General features: G+C 37.0%; 1 protein-coding gene across 3 annotated transcripts in view; it reads right to left on the reverse strand.

Annotated features, from left to right (window-relative positions):
• Positions 1-3327: 3327 nt before the first annotated feature.
• The window catches only part of LOC132704303 (pecanex-like protein 1), a 37271-nt gene continuing 17616 nt past the window's right edge, over positions 3328-22982 (reverse strand). For 2 of the 3 annotated variants that reach the window (XM_060674203.1, XM_060674201.1), the window contains exons 10-18: positions 21621-22761; positions 20701-21006; positions 17981-18533; positions 15765-15961; positions 10028-10653; positions 8040-8393; positions 5400-5760; positions 3746-3886; positions 3328-3690 (exon numbers count right to left, since the gene is read on the reverse strand). In XM_060674203.1, the coding sequence (XP_060530186.1) occupies positions 3550-3690; positions 3746-3886; positions 5400-5760; positions 8040-8393; positions 10028-10653; positions 15765-15961; positions 17981-18533; positions 20701-21006; positions 21621-22761 (3820 nt within the window). In that variant the 3' untranslated portion in view covers positions 3328-3549. The remainder of the gene's footprint in view (positions 3691-3745; positions 3887-5399; positions 5761-8039; positions 8394-10027; positions 10654-15764; positions 15962-17980; positions 18534-20700; positions 21007-21620; positions 22762-22982) is intronic. The other variant, XM_060674202.1, reaches the window with a different exon arrangement.

Consider the following 22982-nt stretch of genomic DNA (forward strand, 5'->3'; position numbering starts at 1 on the left):
TTAATTTTTCTCGGCGGATGCCGGAAAATGGGTGAATATCCTAATTGAGGTGAACCACCCAATTAAAAAGTAACAAAGAAAAAAAGTTCATACGAATTATCGTTCTGAGCTTACTACAAAAATCTCTAATTAAACTAAATGGTAATTCTTTTTCTGTTTTAAATATTTTTTTGCTAAGTTTTTTACCATCCCTCGCCCTTTTTGAAAATGATCAGAAGGCTTTATAAGGTCCCCGCATGATAACTGTAGTACCCAAAAGGGAATGCTGTAATCTGTGGTAATTTTATAAGTATAATCTCCTAAATTGGGGTTATCTGTTTTTTTGTTGGTCCTCTCTTTTACATCGAGCTATCCACTTGTTCCGAATAGTTCGAGATACTAGATCTTTCCCTTTGGGAAAGCGATAAAAACTACATTTTCGAGAACTTTTTTCATCAAAATAGTTGTTATACATGGCACATCTCGTTCCAGGCATACCTAACCATTTTTTTATGCAACTTATCCCACTAAAAAAGGTAAAAGAAATGTATTTCTTACCTTTACCTATATTATTATGTGTAATATTTACCTCCTAACTAACTGCTAATAAGCAGCACGAACACAAAACTTTTAAGTCTTTGTTTAAGGTTAAAACTACTGTTTTTCTCAGTTCTCGCCACTCAAGCACATACAATTTTAAAGTATTTGTTAAAGCTTAAAAACACTGTTTTGTCCAAGTTTTTTTTACAGAAATACAATTAAGACAAACATAAGCACACTACTCACTAGTTTAAATTATTTTAATTGTTCAAAGAACACAAAATTCAACGGTTTAATACGCCTTCAAATGCATTGACACAATACACAAAAACCGTTAGATCACTTTGCTTACGTCACAAGCGACCACGTGCGATCGATAATTGGATAATAGGATTGGGCAATCCTATTAGGTTTACGTTCTCTTGGGCGAAAACGATCTGATTCGATAATTTTCTCTTTGTTTGCGTTCGCACAGATTAAAGTTCTGGCCTCACATGAACGAGACGAGCACGTGACGACTGTCGCACGAAATTCGCATGATGTTCATTTTTTAGTAATTCCACAGGTCTAAACGCGTTTGGCCACACATAAACAACGCGAGTGCGGAACGAACGCGAACGAGTTCAGTTTATTTTTTTCGTGCCGATTTCGTGAGCGGTTCTGCGTGTATAGTATAGTAGATATTTAGTAGCTTTTCACAAAAAAAAAAATGAATGTAGAGAGGTTGTTAGAAGAGGTGATGAAGTACCCCACACTGTACGATCTAAAAGACGCAAAATATAAAAACACGGATCTCCGAGAGATAATTTGGCGCAAAATAGCAGAAGATATGTAAATAACCGGCAAGGTGAAATAAATTATCGGTTAAAATAATGTGTAAACACTTTTTTTATTAATCGTGTAATCCCACAAACAACAAAATTAAAAAACCACTGCAAAAAAGTTATATGAAACATGCCTGAAAAACAACGGGAAAATGTATAAGATTGAAAGAAAAAAAATACCAGGTACTAAACATTCTTTTTTTTGTTACTTTTAAGTTTAGCTGTTGCCGATTTCAATAATTATGTTACTTCCAGCATAATTTTGTATTTCTCAATGTCTGGTATTTTTCTTTGAACTTTCCTATTTTCGAAGAAGAAGAATCCCAAGAAATTGAAAATATTGTGGAAGATGAGAGAACTATCCCAAACACTTCAAATCAAGAAGTAAATGTGTCCCATAGTAACATCAATTGCTCTAAAGAACCATTCGTTCATCCAACACAACCGAAAAGGAAAAAGATGGAAAAGAAATGTACTGTTGCAGAGAGTCCATCATTCCAGCGGATGCAATATATTTTACAAGAAAAAAACCTGAGAATGCTAACCAACTATCTCCGTCTGAACTGTCTCATCATGTTGATGATGGTAAATCAAAAATATTTAGTATTGTTCAAGATCTAGAAATTAGGCAGTTAATGGCAAGCCAAATAGAAATTGTACTATCTGGATCAGCTTCATCCTCACGATAACTTGAACTCACCCCGAGAGTATTCTTTCAAACCTCTCCATTCAGCACCGTCTTCGCAATCACACCAGCCCTGCGATCGAGATAACTTAGCGGCACCTTCAGAAGGATATTGTCTCACACCTCTTCAGCCTCAATCCCCTTCACTACCATATTCGCAGCAATAATTACCGTAATCAGTATAGGACACAACCCGACTGAGCACAGGCTAACGCGTGTGTTGGTTTGACTGTTTTTTTAGAACAAACCTTTCCAGTTCTATCTCAACATAAGTAGTTAAGTTAGCTGAATTTTTTTTGTTGTATTTTTTTAGGTTAAGTAAATAAATTTTAATTTGTATCTTTTGTGGAAAATAAATGCATTTTTTACATATTATATAGATCGTTGAATACGTAAAATTTCTATAATCTTTGAATTCAAGTTCAAGTATGCGTTTCACAAAAAAATGTTGGGCATGACTGCTAGGATCATTCGCCCATTGCCGACTTCCGTCGAGGATCTTCGGTTTTGGTCATTGACCAACACGTACAAAGAAGACATATAACCAATATTTGCTCAACTAGCAAAAAAACAAATTTGACCGATACCAAAAAAAAAACCGACACCCCCCCCGCTTCCACCACGGACCATCCCGGCCCATCCGGCCTCCATATCGGCGTGAACGGGGAAAAACGACGGGGCCGACGACGATTATAACTTTAAAACATGCACTGAACACTAACAACACTAAGTCCACACAGTGGAAACCGATATCAAACTTTTGAGGACGAATACAAGGGATTCTGTCGGGAGCGAACGGAGGTTAAACCGCCGCGTGCAATGCTCCACCACAGAATCCAATCTTTGAATTGAAGATCTCCAAAACGTGTCTTCTTTTTTACTTATATGGCTTTGTAGCGTTTCAAAAAGTTCATGAAATGTGGGTACAATGTGATAAATTCGCCTTCTCTGCATCTGCTTTTCCAGTTGCTGTGTACCCATATTTTTCTTTTTCAAATTTGAACTCTACACGCAAGTCGTATGTACCCCGGAACAGTGTGGGCTTATGTCTCGTTCTAACTATCAACACGCAAACGTCTCGTACGAGTCATGAATACGTGTGGCCAAACCTTTAGAATCAAGATTGGTACGACTCATTTGAAATCACAGAACGACGGTTTCTTTTGCGGAACGGACAAAGTATTAAAATTTGTATCAGAAAAGTTTTGAGATGGTTAATATAATAGTCCCATAATAGTGCGTTTTTAAAAGAAAATCTCGTACACAGAGTGTCCCGGAAATTAGTAAACAAAATTCTGTGTAACAAATCCTTTAATGACTTTAATACTATACAAATCAGAAGTATAAATAACATTGCTCGAAAAAAGGGCATATCTACATAACATAAAAAAATCAGTCTATTACTTTGTTAAGGCATCAGTTTCGAACGTTCTCATTTTCCTTTAAGAAGCTTTTTATGTACAACGTGTTTAAAAACTATCCAATTTGTTAACCGGTCTCTCGGCCACCGAGCATCGAAGGCTATACGTCGGGCCCCAGGATCTGGACCCCGCTCTCCGCGATCGGTACGAATTTATCGTCGATTTGCATCAGCAGAATCGTTCTATCCACGTGGGATCTTTTGTTCGGGTCTCGATGACACGGAACCCACTTGTGGACGACCTAAAATTACCCCGAAGTAAACCCGGGCCTTAATACTCAACAAAATGATAGATACCGGCCCTTCCATTCCCACCTCCGGCAGCCAGTCTTTCCAGTACGATCGGCCTCCTCGACATCGCATATATTCAGTAGGCCACGACACGTCTATCCTTCTACCCAAGTTAATGCAATCGTAGACTAGGTTAGGATCACAGATCTAAAATTCAATCACTTACACCAGCGGAATCAGGCGTTTTTTTTTTACTGACACCATGAAAATGGAGCAAACTCATATATTTTTTTTCAAAATTAAAACACTTTGAAAGCAATTAAAATTTTTCCCAATAAAATTGATAAAGTTCCTCGGCAACTAAAAAGGGTGTTAGTCAGTTACAAACTCTCATTGCAAGTTGCAAAGGCTAAATGTTTTTATTGCTTTTCGGTCTCATTAATCATTACTATTGTGTTAAATGATAACGGTAGAGACAAATAAACAATTATGCTGTATTTGTAAAGTGACAGCGTTTTAATTGTATAATTATTTACAATAAAACAATCCTTTCACTTTGTCTGAAGAAAAAACAAAAAACAAATTTCGTTTTTGTTATGCTGCTAGACCTAGTTTACTAATATGAATGGTAGAGGTATGGTGTATTCATAGATATAAGAAAGTGACCAATTGCTTTTGAACGGATTATCATCAGGGTGGTCATTAACACACAATATAACAAGATTATTATTATTAATTAATTACTTATTAATTAATCTTTAATTAATTAATTAATTAAACCTAGTTTTATTACCACTGACACGAATGGTAAAGTTTTCCTCCCTTTTTTGAGAAGAACTATTACCGGAAACGGTACAAAACTATTTAAAAGGGGAGGAAAACTCTACCATTCTTGTTAGTAGCGGTAAAACTTAATTTGGCAGGGCAACAAAACCTAAATCTCTAATTTTTCCTGGTTTTTGCTTTACACAATTGAAAAGATTGTTATTGTATAGGAGCATCTTAAATAGACCGCCTTGTACGTCGCGAGATCTTACTTTCACTGTGGGAGGTATCAAATCAATTTATCTGAAAAGCATATATATTGAGAGTCATTTTAGGCAAAATGATTTTCCGGGCATTAAACACACGTTAAAATTGGTACTACTAGTACTACAGTACTAAAACCTATCGGTTATAAGTTAGTTTTATTTTGGGGTAGAAGTGGGGCGGGGATTTCGGAAACGGTAAGACCTAGGAGGTTCGCGTCTTCGGCATTCAAGTACTAGCACGTCTTTTGAGGTTGAAACAACTTCCTAAAACTCATTAAAAAGGGATAAAAACCGTACTGTTCGTGTTAGTGGCAGTGAAACTAGATTTGATAAGCACACAACACACAAAGTGAACAGATTGTTGTCGTATAAGAGTGGGTATAGGAGCATCTTAAATAGACCCTCCCCGTACTTCACTCGAACGTCGCGCCATCTTACTTTCACTCTGAGAGCTATCACATCAATTTATCTGTGGATGTTATAACATGGCCGACCTGCGAGGCTGAAAAAACTTCCTAAAACTCTTTAAAAAGGGAGAAAAACCTTAATCATTCGCGTTAGTAGCAGTAAAACTAGATTTTGCAAGTTTTTGCTTTACACAAAGTGAAAAGATGCATAGGACTAAGTAGGTATAGGAGCATCCTAAATAGACCCTGCCCGTACGTCACTCCAACGTCACGCCATCTTACTTTCACTCTGAGAGCTATCAAATCTTTGTCGCCGCCGTCGACGGCGTCTCCCAAGCGCTCGTCCGTCCTGGCGGTCGCGTCCGGTGCTTGAGATACCGCCCGCTCGTCTCGCTCTTTGAACAGACTCGCCAGGCTCACCAGCGTCGAGCTGGTGGGTTTGCCGACCGACGCGAAACTGCCGCGGTTTCCGCCCAAATTCGTCCTGCTCATTCCCGAACGTCTGCCCATGCTGTCGGGCTGATTGCCACCGACAGATGGCAGCGTAACCGAATTCATAGCGTAGATTCCCTCGTGACCCATACCGATCTCTTCACGGTTAGAGGCGCCACTGGAGCATCCCTCGACGCATCTCTTGCGGATTCTGTCAAACGGTTAATAGACGAGTAAGCACCCCTCACTGACTTATGGGAGGGGAGACAACGTTCACGCCCCTCCTTTAGCTCCGCCCACTTCAAACCATATGTAAGCTTTTTATTATTTTTTGTGGCTTTTAACCATCGAGTCGATTTATTTTCGACCAACTTTAACGAAACTTTGCCAAATTTCAATTATAATTATTTTCACGAAATTATATATTTTCAAGTGACAATTGTTTCGACAACACCTTGTCTTTATCAAATGTAATGTTTACAAACTACCTGCTACTATATATACCGAAAAATGACAATAAAACCTTAATTAATGTTATTGTGAGAATTTAAGTTTAATAATGGAGAAGTATTTAAATCTCATTAATCGTTAAGCAATACATTTCAATGTCTCATTTTGTTAATCTCCATGGCTTTCAGTAAATTTAATTTTCTACTTTTTGTGGCTGTATGTAAAATATCGAAATTGTCGTCGAAAATGTGTTTTTCTGTGTTTAAGTGTGTAGCATAATTAGAATCTAGACTATTGTTTTTAAACGCTCTTTTATGTTTGTTAATGCGTCAACTAAATTAAGGATGTCAAAATCCCTTCTAACGCAACACTGTCGTAATTTCTTCTAAGTTTGCGGAAGTTAAAAAAATACTATGTCGATTTGACGTTTTCCATTCTTCATTTAAATATTTAGACTGAGTTTGTGTTCAAGAATGTGCTGAATTTTGATTATATATATCAAACAAATTCTCAAGGCGATTTTTAAATGTACGCTCCGTAATTTTTTGTTTCTGAGTTTTATTTATTTTATTTTATTTTTTTCAAAAGTTCCCACTCTCGATAAACTTTCATGATTTTAGTAACAGCGTTAGCGGGAATACCAGCAGGTTTCCAAACTTTCATAACATCACGAATCGCTTCATCAAAACACTGTCGAATTGTGAGGTTAGAATCCGTATGCTTGTAGAAAAATAATTGTAAAATATTTCTTATACTCGGTAATTTTCGTTTGCTTAATTTTTTATATGAAAAACCAACTAAATCAATTTTCTCTTCAGCCATTTTACTGATAATTGAAATTACTGAGAGCTTTAAAGATGAAAATTTTCCCCTGTTAATTAAATCTGAAACTAAAATAAAAATAGCGACCCCTTAGAGTTGAATTACAAAGCTCATCTTTGGTAAATATTTTTTTTATATTAAAAAGAAACATTAAGAGGGTAAGAGCTAAAAAAAAATTTTTTTGAAGCAAGTGTAATAATTCTTCTTGTATCGGCTTTTCAAGTTTGCGGTTTTCTAGTAGTAAAGAGTATTTCGAGTTCCTTGCCCATTCTTCCAAACACTTCGTCTTTTGTAATTTGTAGTTAATAATAATTATAATTATTTATTAAAAAGCAATTATTAAAAAAAAAAACGTTACGGATTGGTAACTATTTTTCTTTCGATTGCAAAAATTTGTTATTGGTATTTATTTTAGGGTAAATCCATAAAATTATCCAAAAAAATAACACTTTCAATTAATTAATCACGATTCGGTTATAATAATACGGAATAGCTTTTTTTGGAATTTTACCAATGGTGCCGAAAATGTACAAATAACCAAAATTTATAACTATAATAACTAAAAAAAAATATGTTCCTTAATTTTTGAGGTATGCCTCCTTGTCCCACCCTCTCCCCTACCTTTATCTTGACTATGCTGCCGTGAAATTATAAAAATAATCAACGCCGTTAAAAAGGGAAAAGATAATAACTTGCATTACAAATTTGAATCGCCTACATCGTATTAATTAAACCGCAATTAAACACTACCGAAAAATATCTTCCACGGAGTAAAATCCTAAATGACAAGTGTAGGAGGTTATCTATATTTAACAATATATGTGTAATAGTATATGTATCTTTTAAACTGTTTAATAAAAATAGGAAATTTTATTAGAAAACTGATTTTTTAGAAAAATTGGGGGTGTCCCCTTTAAAGAACTTTAAAAAATGTTTTTTCCCAAAACTCTATTCTTACAATTAAAAAAGTTATAGAGGGCCTTTAAAATCGCACATTTTTGTGAATCACCCTGTAGCTCAAAAACGCTTTGATATATCACGATGCGGTTTTTGACTTTCCTCGAAAATCGAGCCCATAACGTGCACGTTAGTTTTCGGCTAACTATGCTGCAAATGCTTAAAGCCCCTCGAGAACAGAGAGAGAGTGGCCCCTCGAATTTGAACCACCCTGTACAAGAAAAGTGACGGGTTCTTTTCGAAGGTCACAAGTTCGCTCACCTCCTGAACAGGTCTAAGATGAAATTCCGAATCTTTTTCAACGTGACGGAACCGCCGACCAACGAGCAGTACTGCTCGTTGGTTTCGACGTAGCTCGTGGTTAACGGAGATACGTAGATGGGGTATCCGATCGGCTGATCGCACGAAGAATTGATGATGTTCCGGAGCGCTTGCTTGGCGTTCTGTATACTGCCACGTTCCGGATTCCGGTTCCTCAGGTACACCAATTCCTGTTGCTGCCCCGCCCACAGACCCCTCACGCACTCCTTGTTTACTTTGATCACCCGAAAGGTCAGGTAGCGTTTGTTTAACATTATTATTTTATACTCGTCGTTGCCTTCGTCGAACACGTGCCTGAAAAAGTATGGTTATGGATGTACGGTGTGTCTCAAAATATAACGTGTTACGTTGTTACTGGGTAAACCCAACAAACAGGAAGAAACGTCTGTAATACCATAGCTAAAGTCTGTTCAGATATAAGAAAGTGACTAACTGATACGAATTAAGGAAAGACCCGGGCAAGCTGTCAAAATGACATATGGCCGAACAGGTCCGTACTTTTGCTTAGTATTTAATTATTTGGGGTTTTGTTAAGAAAGATAATAAAGAAATATTTATTTATTTATGTATGTATTTATGTTCAAATCTAAAATAAAATTACAAATTATTTTTATTACCTACTTAAATTACTTAAGATTATTCACATAATATATCAATATCACTATCGCTATCATCGCCTGTTCTAATTATTATTTGTTCTATATTATTTTCAATATGGATATATGATTATTCTGCTTTTTCTATATGTTTAACAGAATTTTCCCAACTTCGGTTTCTATTTGAGGACATTGGAGTTAACGGGGGGAAAAACATTGTTACGACGAATGGCAGATTTCAGTTGGTGCCAAACATGTTCATTGGGATTAAATATACATAATTATCATAATTATCAAAGACGTATTCCTTTATAGGTTCGAGCTTTGTAGAACCTCAATTAATTGATTTTTTGTATAATCTTCGTGAAAATAAATGTCGTTATTATACATGTAGATTTGGATTTGTGTCACATGAGGAAGGGATTTTAGTCAACTACCTACTGTGATAATTTGCATTGTCCATTACAATGACGCTATCAGGAGAAATGTTTGGACCTAGTTTGTTTTTAAACCAACTTTGAAATAAATCAACGATGGTGTCTTCATGGTAATCCGGAGAAGAATCTTTAATATTTTTCGCAGAGAGAGAAAGTCCATTTGGAATCCAACCATCTTTAGAGCCAGCATGCAAAATAGTTATTCTTTTACCTCCTTTTGATGGCGCGTTTGGTTTACACTTATCAGTTGAGTCAACCCAACCCTTTTCCGGGGTATCATAAGTGTCGAACCAGGTTTCATCCAAGTAAATAAATAATTGTAATTTTTTATAAATATTCCAGTCGCCATTTCTGAATTCTAAGACATTTTTAAATCTAAAACCCATGTGTTGAATACACTTCCATAAGTTTCATCTTTTTCAAGCCTCCTAATTAAGATATCTAATGTAGACACGCTTTGTTCCTCGTATAACTGGTAAATTTTACGCCGTATTATATCTTGATCACTTTCATCTACACTCGCTTCTCTTTTTTCCTCGCTGAAATGGGTCTTCCTTGGTCTCAATAGAATAGTGTTTTCTGCATTTGGGCGGGAGCATCTCCCGAGATACACTATACTCGCATATATTTTGCATAATTCGCACACGATTCAACACACGCCGTATTACGCACGAAATAAGAATGATTACTAATAAACTTAAACTAAGTAGTATACCAAACCAAAGAATATTAAACAGGTAGGTATAAAATTATTTTCTATTACGGACCACAATTTCACGTGAACTTAAATTCCGACCACCCTTAGATAACCCCAGCTGAAACGATTTTATGAAGCGTCGACATGGAACAGAGAACAGACAACGGAGAACGGAGAACAAAACAACGAAAAACTCACCTCAGCGCCAATAAACTGGGCGTGCCGCTCAGTACGGCGTTCCGCCACGCGGGGTCGCCCTCGTGCGAGATCACCAACTCCTGTTCGTGCTTGCAGATCGCGTCGTAAAGGGCGGGAAGCACGTCGTACTCGTCCGGCGACATGAAATGGTCCTGGTGAAGTTTCAGGGACATCCTGACCGCCGGGGCGACCACAGTCCTTAACAGGTCCATGTCCGTAAACACCCATTCGTCTCTCGCGCAGGTGATTCGAAAATCTCCCTTGAACAGGGCGTGCAGACCGTAGAGGAAGAACTCTACGCTCGACACGACGTTCTGAGAGACGGCGCCGAGTGCCCTGCGGCCCAGCAGGCTCAGCGCGAAACACAGCAGGATGACGCGCTGCTTCATCACCACCTTGCCCCTCTTCTCCAGACAATAGCGGATCCAGTCGCCGTGCACGTGCAAGAACATCGCTTTGGTCATGCCGTTGTGCTGCACGTCGTAGTCTTCGTCGATTTTGTAATTGAAAAACGGATCGAGGTCGACGAAGTTCGGTTTCCAGATCGAGCGCAGGGTTTTGCTGATTATCTCGGAATTCAGCCAGTCCTCCAGCTTGTCCGAGCGTACGGTGTAAAAAATGATACTCTACAACACACGCGGACGAGTACACCGTGAACCGTGAAACGATTTTTTACAGCTCAAGGTTTTATTATTAAACGCGCTATAGTTCGGTCCGGCGTAAACTCCTTGCTCCTTTTTCATTATGTTTAGATAGTGGTTTAGACAGTTTAGACGCCGAAAGTCTCAATTTTCAACAAACAAGAGATAAAGCATAAAACATGTTTTCCCTAGTTCCTCCATAGGTATACAAATACCAGAGAGGGCTTATTTTGCTATTACTTTTATCGTTTATAGGAGTTACAAAGTTTTTGTTGGTATTATAAGCATAAAGTTGCGTGTTTGGCAAAATCATGTGCCCTTTGCCAATATTCGTTATGTTTAGACAGTGGCACTGTGGTCCGAAAGACCATTGTTTACGCCAGAAATCTCCATTTTCAATGTATTAAAAAAGATATAACGCATAAAATATGTTTTCTCTAGTTTGGAGGACACATAAATACCAGGGAGGGCGCTTTTTGCTCTTAACTTTTCCTTTTTTTATCGTTCTTTTTATCTAGTGGCCTTACAACTTCCTTCTCAAAGGTTATTGGAAAAACTGAACTAAAATAAGTTACTGAACTATTAGAAACTCAATAAGTCTACTTTAACAAGCTTTTTAATAAATTCTGAAAAAAACCTGAGATTTAGGTCTCTATAATTGTCTATCGCGTCTTTAACGTTCTTTTTGATATATTGGCCTTACAACTGAATCCTTGACAGTTATTGGAAAAGCTGAACTGAAATAAGTTAATGAACTATTAGAACCCCAATAAGTCTAGTGTAACAAGCTTTTTAATAAATTCTGAAAAAAACTGATATTAAGGCCACTCTCTGTAATCGTCTATCTATTATCGTTCTTTTTATATATTGGCTTTACAAATGCCTTCTTCAGAGCTAATGGAAAAGCTGAACTGAAATAAGTTATTCAACTCTTACAAACTTATTAAGTCTAATGTAACAAGCTGTTTCATAAATTCTGAAAAAAACTGAGAGCAAGGTCACTGCTATACAACTGTCTATCCTTTCTTTCTTTTTCTTTTTATATAATGGCCTTACAACTGCCATCTTGAGAGCTACGCAAAAAGCTGAACTAAAGTTAGTTACTGAACTATTAGAAACTCAATAAGTCTAGTTTAACAAGCTTTTGAATAAATTCTGAAAGAAAAATTGAGATTAAGGTCACTCCCTATAATTGTCTATCTTTTCGTTGTCGTTCTTTTTATACATTGGCCTTAAAACTGCCTTGTTGACAGTTATTGGAAAAGCTGAATTGAAATAAGTTTTCGAACTTACTTAGAAACTCAATAAGTATAGCGTAACAATATTTTCTATAAATTTCAGCAGAAAACTGAGAGCAAAGGTCACTCTGTATAATTGTCTATTCTTTTGTACCGTTTTTTTTTACTACTTGAAAAGCTGAACTGAAATAAGTTATTGAACTCTTAGGAACTTAATAAGCCTAGTGTAACAAGATTTTTCATAAATTCTGAAAACAACTGAAAGCAAGGTCACTGCTCTACAATTGGCTGTCCTTGCTTTATCGTTATTTTTATGGAATGGCCTTACAACCGCCATTTTGATAGCTACTAGAAAAGCTGAACTAAAATTAGTTGTTGAACTCTTAGTCCAGTGTAACAAGCTTTTTCATAAATTCTGAAAAAAATTGAGAGCAATGTCACTGCTATACAATTGTATATCCTTTCTTTACCGTTCTTTTTATACATTGGCCTTAAAACTGCCTTGTTGACAGTTATTGGAAAAGCTGAACTAAAATAAGTTTTCGAACTTACTTAGAAACTCAATAAGTATAGCGTAACAATATTTTCTATAAATTTCAGCAGAAAACTGAGAGCAAAGGTCACTCTGTATAATTGTCTATTCTTTTGTACCGTTTTTTTTTACTACTTGAAAAGCTGAACTGAAATAAGTTATTGAACTCTTAGGAACTTAATAAGCCTAGTGTAACAAGATTTTTCATAAATTCTGAAAACAACTGAAAGCAAGGTCACTGCTCTACAATTGGCTGTCCTTGCTTTATCGTTATTTTTATGGAATGGCCTTACAACCGCCATTTTGATAGCTATTAGAAAAGCTGAACTAAAATTAGTTGTTGAACTCTTAGTTCAGTGTAACAAGCTTTTTCATAAATTCTGAAAAAAATTGAGAGCAATGTCACTGCTATACAATTGTATATCCTTTCTTTATCGTTCTTTTTATACATTGGCCTTAAAACTGCCTTGTTGACAGTTATTGGAAAAGCTGAATTGAAATAAGTTTTCGAACTTACTTAGAAACTCAACAAGTATAGCGTAACAATATTTTCTATAAATTTCAGCAGAAAACTGAGAGCAAAGGTCACTCTGTATAATTGTCTATTCTTTTGTACCGTTTTTTTTTACTACTTGAAAAGCTGAACTGAAATAAGTTATTGAACTCTTAGGAACTTAATAAGTCTAGTGTAACAAGATTTTTCATAAATTCTGAAAACAACTGAAAGCAAGGTCACTGCTCTACAATTGGCTGTCCTTGCTTTATCGTTATTTTTATGGAATGGCCTTACAACCGCCATTTTGATAGCTATTAGAAAAGCTGAACTAAAATTAGTTGTTGAACTCTTAGTTCAGTGTAACAATAAATTCTGAAAAAAATTGAGAGCAATGTCACTGCTATACAATTGTATATCCTTTCTTTATCGTTCTTTTTATACATTGGCCTTAAAACTGCCTTGTTGACAGTTATTGGAAAAGCTGAACTAAAATAAGTTTTCGAACTTACTTAGAAACTCAATAAGTATAGCGTAACAATATTTTCTATAAATTTCAGCAGAAAACTGAGAGCAAAGGTCACTCTGTATAATTGTCTATTCTTTTGTACCGTTTTTTTTTACTACTTGAAAAGCTGAACTGAAATAAGTTATTGAACTCTTAGGAACTTAATAAGCCTAGTGTAACAAGATTTTTCATAAATTCTGAAAACAACTGAAAGCAAGGTCACTGCTCTACAATTGGCTGTCCTTGCTTTATCGTTATTTTTATGGAATGGCCTTACAACCGCCATTTTGATAGCTATTAGAAAAGCTGAACTAAAATTAGTTGTTGAACTCTTAGTTCAGTGTAACAAGCTTTTTCATAAATTCTGAAAAAAATTGAGAGCAATGTCACTGCTATACAATTGTATATCCTTTCTTTATCGTTCTTTTTATACATTGGCCTTAAAACTGCCTTGTTGACAGTTATTGGAAAAGCTGAATTGAAATAAGTTTTCGAACTTACTTAGAAACTCAACAAGTATAGCGTAACAATATTTTCTATAAATTTCAGCAGAAAACTGAGAGCAAAGGTCACTCTGTATAATTGTCTATTCTTTTGTACCGTTTTTTTTTACTACTTGAAAAGCTGAACTGAAATAAGTTATTGAACTCTTAGGAACTTAATAAGTCTAGTGTAACAAGATTTTTCATAAATTCTGAAAACAACTGAAAGCAAGGTCACTGCTCTACAATTGGCTGTCCTTGCTTTATCGTTATTTTTATGGAATGGCCTTACAACCGCCATTTTGATAGCTATTAGAAAAGCTGAACTAAAATTAGTTGTTGAACTCTTAGTTCAGTGTAACAATAAATTCTGAAAAAAATTGAGAGCAATGTCACTGCTATACAATTGTATATCCTTTCTTTATCGTTCTTTTTATACATTGGCCTTAAAACTGCCTTGTTGACAGTTATTGGAAAAGCTGAATTGAAATAAGTTTTCGAACTTACTTAGAAACTCAACAAGTATAGCGTAACAATATTTTCTATAAATTTCAGCAGAAAACTGAGAGCAAAGGTCACTCTGTATAATTGTCTATTCTTTTGTACCGTTTTTTTTTACTACTTGAAAAGCTGAACTGAAATAAGTTATTGAACTCTTAGGAACTTAATAAGTCTAGTGTAACAAGATTTTTCATAAATTCTGAAAACAACTGAAAGCAAGGTCACTGCTCTACAATTGGCTGTCCTTGCTTTATCGTTATTTTTATGGAATGGCCTTACAACCGCCATTTTGATAGCTATTAGAAAAGCTGAACTAAAATTAGTTGTTGAACTCTTAGTTCAGTGTAACAATAAATTCTGAAAAAAATTGAGAGCAATGTCACTGCTATACAATTGTATATCCTTTCTTTATCGTTCTTTTTATACATTGGCCTTAAAACTGCCTTGTTGACAGTTATTGGAAAAGCTGAACTGAAATAAGTTTTCGAACTTACTTAGAAACTCAATAAGTATAGCGTAACAATCTTTTCTATAAATTTTAGCAGAAAACTGAGAGCAAAGGTCACTCTGTATAATTGTCTATTCTTTTGTACCGTTTTTTTTTACTACTTGAAAAGCTGAACTGAAATAAGTTATTGAACTCTTAGGAACTTAGTAAGTCTAGTGTAACAAGATTTTTCATAAATTCTGAAAACAACTGAAAGCAAGGTCACTGCTCTACAATTGGCTGTCCTTGCTTTATCGTTATTTTTATGGAATGGCCTTACAACCGCCATTTTGATAGCTACTAGAAAAGCTGAACTAAAATTAGTTGTTGAACTCTTAGTCCAGTGTAACAAGCTTTTTCATAAATTCTGAAAAAAATTGAGAGCAATGTCACTGCTATACAATTGTATATCCTTTCTTTACCGTTCTTTTTATACATTGGCCTTAAAACTGCCTTGTTGACAGTTATTGGAAAAGCTGAACTGAAACAATTTAGTGAACTTACATAGAAACTTAACAAGTCTAATGTAATAAGGTTTCTCAAAAATTCTGAAAAAAACTGAGAGCAAGGTCACTGCTTTATAAATGTCTATCCTTTCTTTACAGTTCTTTTTATACAATTGTATTACCACCGCCTTTTTGATAGCTACCAGAAAAGCTGAACTGAAAAATTTATTGAACTTACATAGAACAAGTCTAGTGTAGCAAGCTTTTTATCAAATTTTGCAAAAATCTCAGAACAAGGTCACTGCTCTATAATTGTCCTTATTCGCCTTAAAGGCGATATCCTTAAGTAATAATACGTATGAAGGTTGTAACTCATTTCCAATACGACATATTTTGAAATACAGTTTACCTTTACGTAGTAAGATATGAGGACCCTGCGGAACTCGAAGACCTGCAACATCGACGCCACACTGTTGTCAGATATGCTGTACCCCTCCAGTATGTACTTCGAAGACGTCACCTCCCACGCCAGCCATCTTTGACTGAAAGCGGCGTTGATGCTGAGCATGTTGGGCAAATGGCCGGTGTCGCAGCAACAGCATCCTTCTTAATAACCGAACCGAATTAGATTCTAAGCGGGGTGATGTATATAAAAATTGACGAAAGATGGACAACTATTTGTTTGTTAAGATATGAAAAACAGTTACTATTTACAAATTGTTGATAAATCAAACTTGCCGTTGTCAAATAGTTTTTTTTGACAAAAGTTTAAAATCATTTTCCTTAACTTTATTTATTATATAAATTTCGTAACTTTTCAACAATGTTTCATACTTGCATCAGTGGGATTTTCGTTTTATTCTGAACAATATTCACTTCGTTGATAGCAATTTTTAAACTTCGATTCAGTGGTTTACCATGAGATTTATAATTGTACATCAATAAACTCAGAACTTCCTCATTAGTTGGTAATTACTAACCAAAACTAGAATAATGAAATATAAACAAAAATTTGAATTTAATTTACTTGAGATTCGATTTTATAATAATTATTAATTGAAATTTATTTTTCTCTATTTGATTCCAAAATAATTTTGCGAATTAGAAACTTGAATCATATAATAACTCAAACAAAGCGTTCTTTTGTTTATAATTAATTGCTATTTAATGAAAAAATAATAAATTCTAATTTAGAAATGATTCGATATCAATTACAATGAACATTTATTTTCACAGCTCTAGAACTTAAAAGCTGTTGGTCGGGGAGAATGTAAGCAAATTTTATGCTCCACAAAAGCTATACACGTGTTTTTCCCCAAAAAAAAAATTCTCCACGTCGAAAAATCCAATTTGTCCCAGTGGTGCGTTAATGCACCACCTATTCTATGATTTTTTTTGTCACATCCAGGAAATATTTTTGCACATCCATTTGGAAATTTTATTATTATCACTACTAAAGGACATAAAACCGTAGACATCATTAATTTATGTGTAAAAGAAAGATCTTATAACTTCAAAACTTCACAAAAGCGGTACATAAATTTGTATCACATCCAAAAATAGTAAAAAAATATATTGTGGATTTGTATTGCCATTTTTGTTAAGTCTATAGTCTATATTTACTGGTGCGTGAATGCACCACTGGTTTTATCTGTGAAAGAAACGTTGTTATTGCAAGTCTAGACAAGTCAGCGCATGTAGAAAAAACACCCAACGATTAGCGTGTTCTTTAGTATTAGTTTATGCCGTGTACAGTGAACGTTACAGTTCGTAAAATATGGCATTTCCGAGGTATTTGACTCAGACGACTATGGAGGAGATCGTGATGGATGAGGACAATAACAAAGGAAGTCGTAAGTATTATTTGGATTTACGTACTCTTATGTATTGTAAAATAACGTAAAAAAATGTTTACAGAACATAATGAACATATTGAACAAATGAACTTTTAAATTTTGTAGGCATTTTATTGTTCTCAGGTTATCATTCATTGCCACATATTTAGCATTATTCTTCTACTGATAAAGACAAAGGAATTGATCTTATAAAAAATTGTATGAGCTGCAATAGATTCAAATTGATAAACCAAAACTTACACTTATCTGACAATAATCTGTTGGTGTAATAAAAAAAATCTTCAGTTTGGCATACTTTCGTTCAACTTATCCATAGATGAACAAATAGTACCTTACATTGGCTGCCATTCCTGCAAAATATTGATAAGGGGTAAGCCAGTTCGTTTTTGCTTCAAGTTTTGGTGCCTTTGTTCATCTGATGGGTACCTATTTTATTCACTTCCATATGGTGGTGCTCAAAATGAACCTCATTGCGAATTATGCAAAATATATGCGAGTCTAGTGTATCTCAGGAGATGCTCCTGCCCAAATGTAGAAGACACTATTCTATTGAGACTAAGGAAGTTATATTAAGTTATACTATATATGTTATGTTATATTATGTTTATTTGACTCTCATTGAACGTGGTGCCAGCAAGCAAGCATCTTTAGAAGAAACGGGTGCTACCACAGAGAACAAAATATATCGATTAAAAACGAAGCACCCTAGTGTAGACGTGTAGACATTGCTGTCGAATGGAACATATTCACGTGGACCCACAAAACTCACCGTCGTTCTCCTCCACGCCTTCGGTGATGGCCTCCACCTCCCTCTGTTGGCAATAGGTGCCTCTGAACTCCAGTCCGCGCATCTGGAACGTCGTCAGACCGTTGCCCGTTTCGACAATGTGTACCAAACAGTTGAGGTAATCGGAAGCCATGACGAAGACGTCGCCCTGATCGACCGGTCCCCAACGTCCCAGGGCCAGATCGCCGCACAACGACCGTTGCAACGATCTGGTCAGGTGCTCGTAGAATATCGAATTCAGATTATTGTCGTCCGCTCCCAAGTTCCTGTCCAGGTGAGACGACAGGGGCGTGTTCGAATGGTCGACCCTTCGCGTATTGTAATCCCTCTCCCAAAACTTCACGGGCCTCACGTAAGAGGTTAGGAAAATGGCGCTGCCCAGGAACGGGGCCAGGGGGGTGGAGAACGCGGCAGACAACACCGCCTGGAGGAACAACATGGCCGAATGGGGCACGGAAAATGGCTGCGCGAACGCGTGGAAGGCGGAGCCCCAGGTTATCTGCCAGGGCGCGATGTACGTTATAACGAACTGGATCTGAAAAGCGCGGGAAAACTTGATTCAAAATAAATAAGAACTAAAAGTTCAGATTTTCACGAAATTATATATTTTGTCATGATAATTGTTTCGACAATCAAATGTAATATTTACTATAATAATACTATTTAATATAAATTTTCTGTGTTTGCGTAGGATAATTAGAATCTAGACTATTGTTTTTAAACGCTCTTTAATGTTCGTTAATGCGTTTCTTGAATATAAATTTTTGGACAAGATTCGCATTTCAACCTGTAGACACATGATTTTTGAGATTTTGGACATATCGTTTTATTGTTTTTTTTTTTAATTTTCGCATTGTGTTGTCAGTTCTGAAAGCTATTTTTCAACCACATTTTGACAAATGTCAAACTTTTTCACTAGGTTCTCCTATGTATGTATGTAAGGATTCGGATAAATAGAGTTTGCTTTTGCTTGAAGGTGGTAGACACTGATTCAGTATTTCTATAGAGTTTGCTGTTGTCTGGATTTGTTTTTTATTTATAATTTTATCTATAATTTACGAATTGTAGCCGTTGTTCAGTGCAATTTGTTTAATGATATTAACTTCTTTGTTGTAATTTTCTGTTGAGAGTGGCGTATTAAGAAGTCTGTGTTGGAAAGGACAGACAATTGAATTCATTTTTAAATTACATTCAATCATTACATAATCGTATAAAATGCATGCTATTGTGTTGTTAGTTCTGAAAGCTATTTTTACAACATCATTTTGACAAATGTTTTGAAACTTTTTCACTAGGTTCTCCTGTGTTCTGTATTAGGTCTCGGATAAATAAAGTTTACTGTTGTCTGGATTCGTTTTTTATTTATAATTTTTTCTATAATAGACGGATTGTAGCCGTTGTTCAGTGCAAATTTGTTTTGTACAAAATTTATTTCCCAGTATTCCACCTATAGACGTGATAGATTTAGTAGATTTCACCCTAACTCGGAAACATATTAGTCCATTGGTGAAACAAGATTTATTAGATTGCTTAATAGTATCTTTAGACCAAAATTATTTTGAATTTAATGGACAGATTTACATCCCTAAAGAAGGTTTGATTATGGGAAACCTACTCAGTCCTTTGTTAGCCGAGATTTTTACGTATAATTTGGAAAATATCATACTAGAACATCCTTTAAGTAAAAGTTTTTTATGGTGGTATAGATACGTGCATGATGCCATTGTTTGCTTTGTTGGAACGGACAGACAATTAAATTCTTTTTTAAATTACATTAACTCTCTCCCTATCTCCGTCTCTCCCCCCCCCCCTCCCCCCTCACTGCCTCACACTCTGTGTTCACGCAACTAATCAGCGCGTATAATGCGCTAAATGGGATTGGACCTCTGTCCTTGTTCAGTGCCTCTTAACAATTTCTAAGCCTTCGTAGGCATCTAATTTTCTACTATTATTTACATGTTTAACTAATTTTAAATTACTTATATCTACTTTATGATTCAAAAATCAACGACTTTTCAAGCTGATAAGGAAAATTTAAAAGTAGTCTCAATTCCTTTCTCTCCCCAATATACAAGTGGACTTGATACAGTCTTCAGGGCCGCAGGTCTTGGAAGTATCTATCTAACATATGTTCAACAATAATCATAAGGTAGATATAAGTAATTTAAAATTACTTAAACATGTAAATAATAGTAGAAAATTAGATGCCTACGAAAGCTTAGAAATTGTTAAGAGAGGGAATAAGGTACTGAACAAGGACAGAGGTCCAATCCCATTTAGCCCATTATACACGCTGATTGGTTGCGTGAACAGTGCGTAATTCCCCCTCCCACTTCCCGATGTGTATATATATATAGAGAACATTTGTTCTATTAAGTCTAGTTTTAATCTTCTCCTGAAGATGCCAACTTGCCAAAATTGAGTTTCGGTTTGTGGTAAAACGCGTTATTGTGTGTTAGTGCAGTGCCGAAGGTTCCAGTCAAGAGTTTGATAGTAACAGATAGTTTGTAAATATTACATTTGATAAGGACACTGTGTTGTCGAAACAATTGTCATGTAAAAATATATAATTTCGTGAAAATCTGCACTTGTAGTTCTTATTTATTTTGAAAAATGGATTTTCATCAAGTAAAAGCCACCTCAGCGCAATTTTCGAACACTTGATTCCAATCAAAATTCCTGTTGCTTTTAGCCGGTCTTACCTTGAGCAGGAACTCCGAAACCTTGTGATACGCGATGCTCATCAAGAAATACTGAATTAGGAACACGTCCACTAAACCGGCGTAGTCGTAATTGAAAAACAACGCGGCAAAACTGACGATTAGGTATTGGGAACTTTGGTCGGAATACGAGCTCCTGAGCAGTTTCATCGCGCAGATCACCGTCACGAACGAGCCCAGGGTGGTGCCGTATTTGCGTGCGATTTTCGGAGAATCCCCGGTTAACGCCGAAAGCGCCACCAACGGGTACAGGATGTTCCGCTCGAAGAAACAAAGATACACGTATACCTGAAAGAGTAACGTCCCGCTAGTATTTGATGTACTCGAAATAAGCGTTAGTTTTTGTTGCTCGTTACTTTCGAAAATCGACGAAATCGACTTTTTCGAAAGCATCTGCGTTCGTATAAAAATTTTATATCTCGGTAAACGGTAGGTCCTATGGGATCGCCGTTGGTACAGAAATGATAACTTTTGGGTTTTCCTGAATAACTTGCGAACCGTTTAAGCTACAAAATTGAAATTTGCCTCCTTTTTGGCCCTACACGAGACACATAAGCTGATAAGAAATGGCCTTGATCCGATGCCGGTATCCATCCATTTTTTCGCGATTTTCGACTGTATAATAATTAGAACAGGCGATGATGGCGATAGTGATACTGATATATCATGTGAATAATTTTAAGTAATTCAAGTAGGTAATAAATTTCATTTAAGATTTAAACATAAATGCATACATAAATAAATAAATATTGTTAAGTATCTTTCCTAACAAAACCCCAAATAATTAAATTCTAAGTAAAGGACGGTCCTGTTCGGCCATATTTCATTCTTACAGCTTGCCCGGGTCTTTCCTTAATTCGTATCAGTTAGTCGGCTTTCTTATATCTACGAACAGACCATACCCGTTCGAACCACATAATCCTGGCGGCCTGCCTGATCTGGTACTGGGTGTACTCGTGCGATCTGAAAATGGGCCGGGCCACGCACACCCACGGCAGCTGCTTGCGCATCTGCGGCACGACGTAGTGCAGCACGAAGCCCAGACCGCCCACCACGGACCACAGAACCGTGTTCAGCTCGGGCTGCAGGACAGAGAACACGGTACTGGCGTGTATCGCGAATACCGCGACGCACATCACCGCGCACGTAACCGCGTCGTTTTTCAAGCGTCCGTTCAGGGTCTCCTTGATTTTCGCAGGCAGGGGATCGACGTAATCCTCCTTAGTCGCGGGGCGATCTTCGACGTCGTCCTTTTCGGCGACCGCCTCGCCATAGACGTCGGGCAACCACATGTGCGTCTTGATAAGGTCCCACACGTGGGCGGGGTCGCTAGCGCAGCGACTCAAATGGTAACACGCGGGCACCAGACACGCGCAGAATATCGAAAAGAGGAGATGCCGCGACGTTTTGCTCTCGCTCAGACCGCTGTAGGCCAAACCGGCGAGCAATACGACCGAGAACGTGGAACGGGCGACGCAGTAAGCGGCCGCGACTAGACTGCAGGAGGCGTTCCCGCCGTATAAGTGCACGTCGATTTGCTCGAGGAGATACGACGCGAACGTGTCGATCTGCGGGAACAAACCCAGCGAGAAAATGAACGGGAAAAACAGGAGGAACGTGGCGAAAAAGTCCCTGGGCAACGAGAGAGCGTGGTGATGTAAAACGAGGACGATGGCGCAGAACAAACAAAAGTAGACGGGTCTAGAGTAGGCCACGAGACGGTTGAAACCGTGGGTAGGAGACGCCGCGTCCGGCTGGACGCTCTTGAGCAACGAGTACTGGCAGCCGGCGATCACGAAGCAGAAGAGGAACGCGAGCAGGTCTTTGTAGAGGTCGAGGTGAAGCAGGACCGCCCCCAGCACGGCAACCGTGACGCCTAGCGCGAACGAAACGCCGGTCTCGCCCAACGTAAGGTTGCGGTCGAGCAACGCGAGCAGCTTCAAACGGTCCATGGTCACTTTCAGCAAGATCCGCGGCAACACCTTCACCTTATAGTACGTCTTAGTTTTGACGGTCGGCTCGCGATTGCTCACCCTGATGAACCTGGAGCGAATTTTATTTTTCCTGGAAGGCTACTACAATACGAATCTTCCTGCGTCGGCTGTTGTCTGAGTGAGAGGGGGCGGAGCTAGGGGCGGGGCGCGATTTTTCGTAGTTTTAAGGCTCTTTGTTTCTTTCTTAAAATCTGGTTATGTACGAGGTTAGCGCGAAAATTTCCCGGCCTAACATAGATGCAGCTCCAGTATCACGATAAAACTTTTGTC

The sequence above is a fragment of the Cylas formicarius genome, unplaced genomic scaffold (genome assembly GCF_029955315.1).
Source record: "Cylas formicarius isolate icCylForm1 unplaced genomic scaffold, icCylForm1.1 PGA_scaffold_7__23_contigs__length_41026272, whole genome shotgun sequence".
Taxonomy (NCBI): Eukaryota; Metazoa; Arthropoda; class Insecta; order Coleoptera; family Brentidae; genus Cylas; species Cylas formicarius.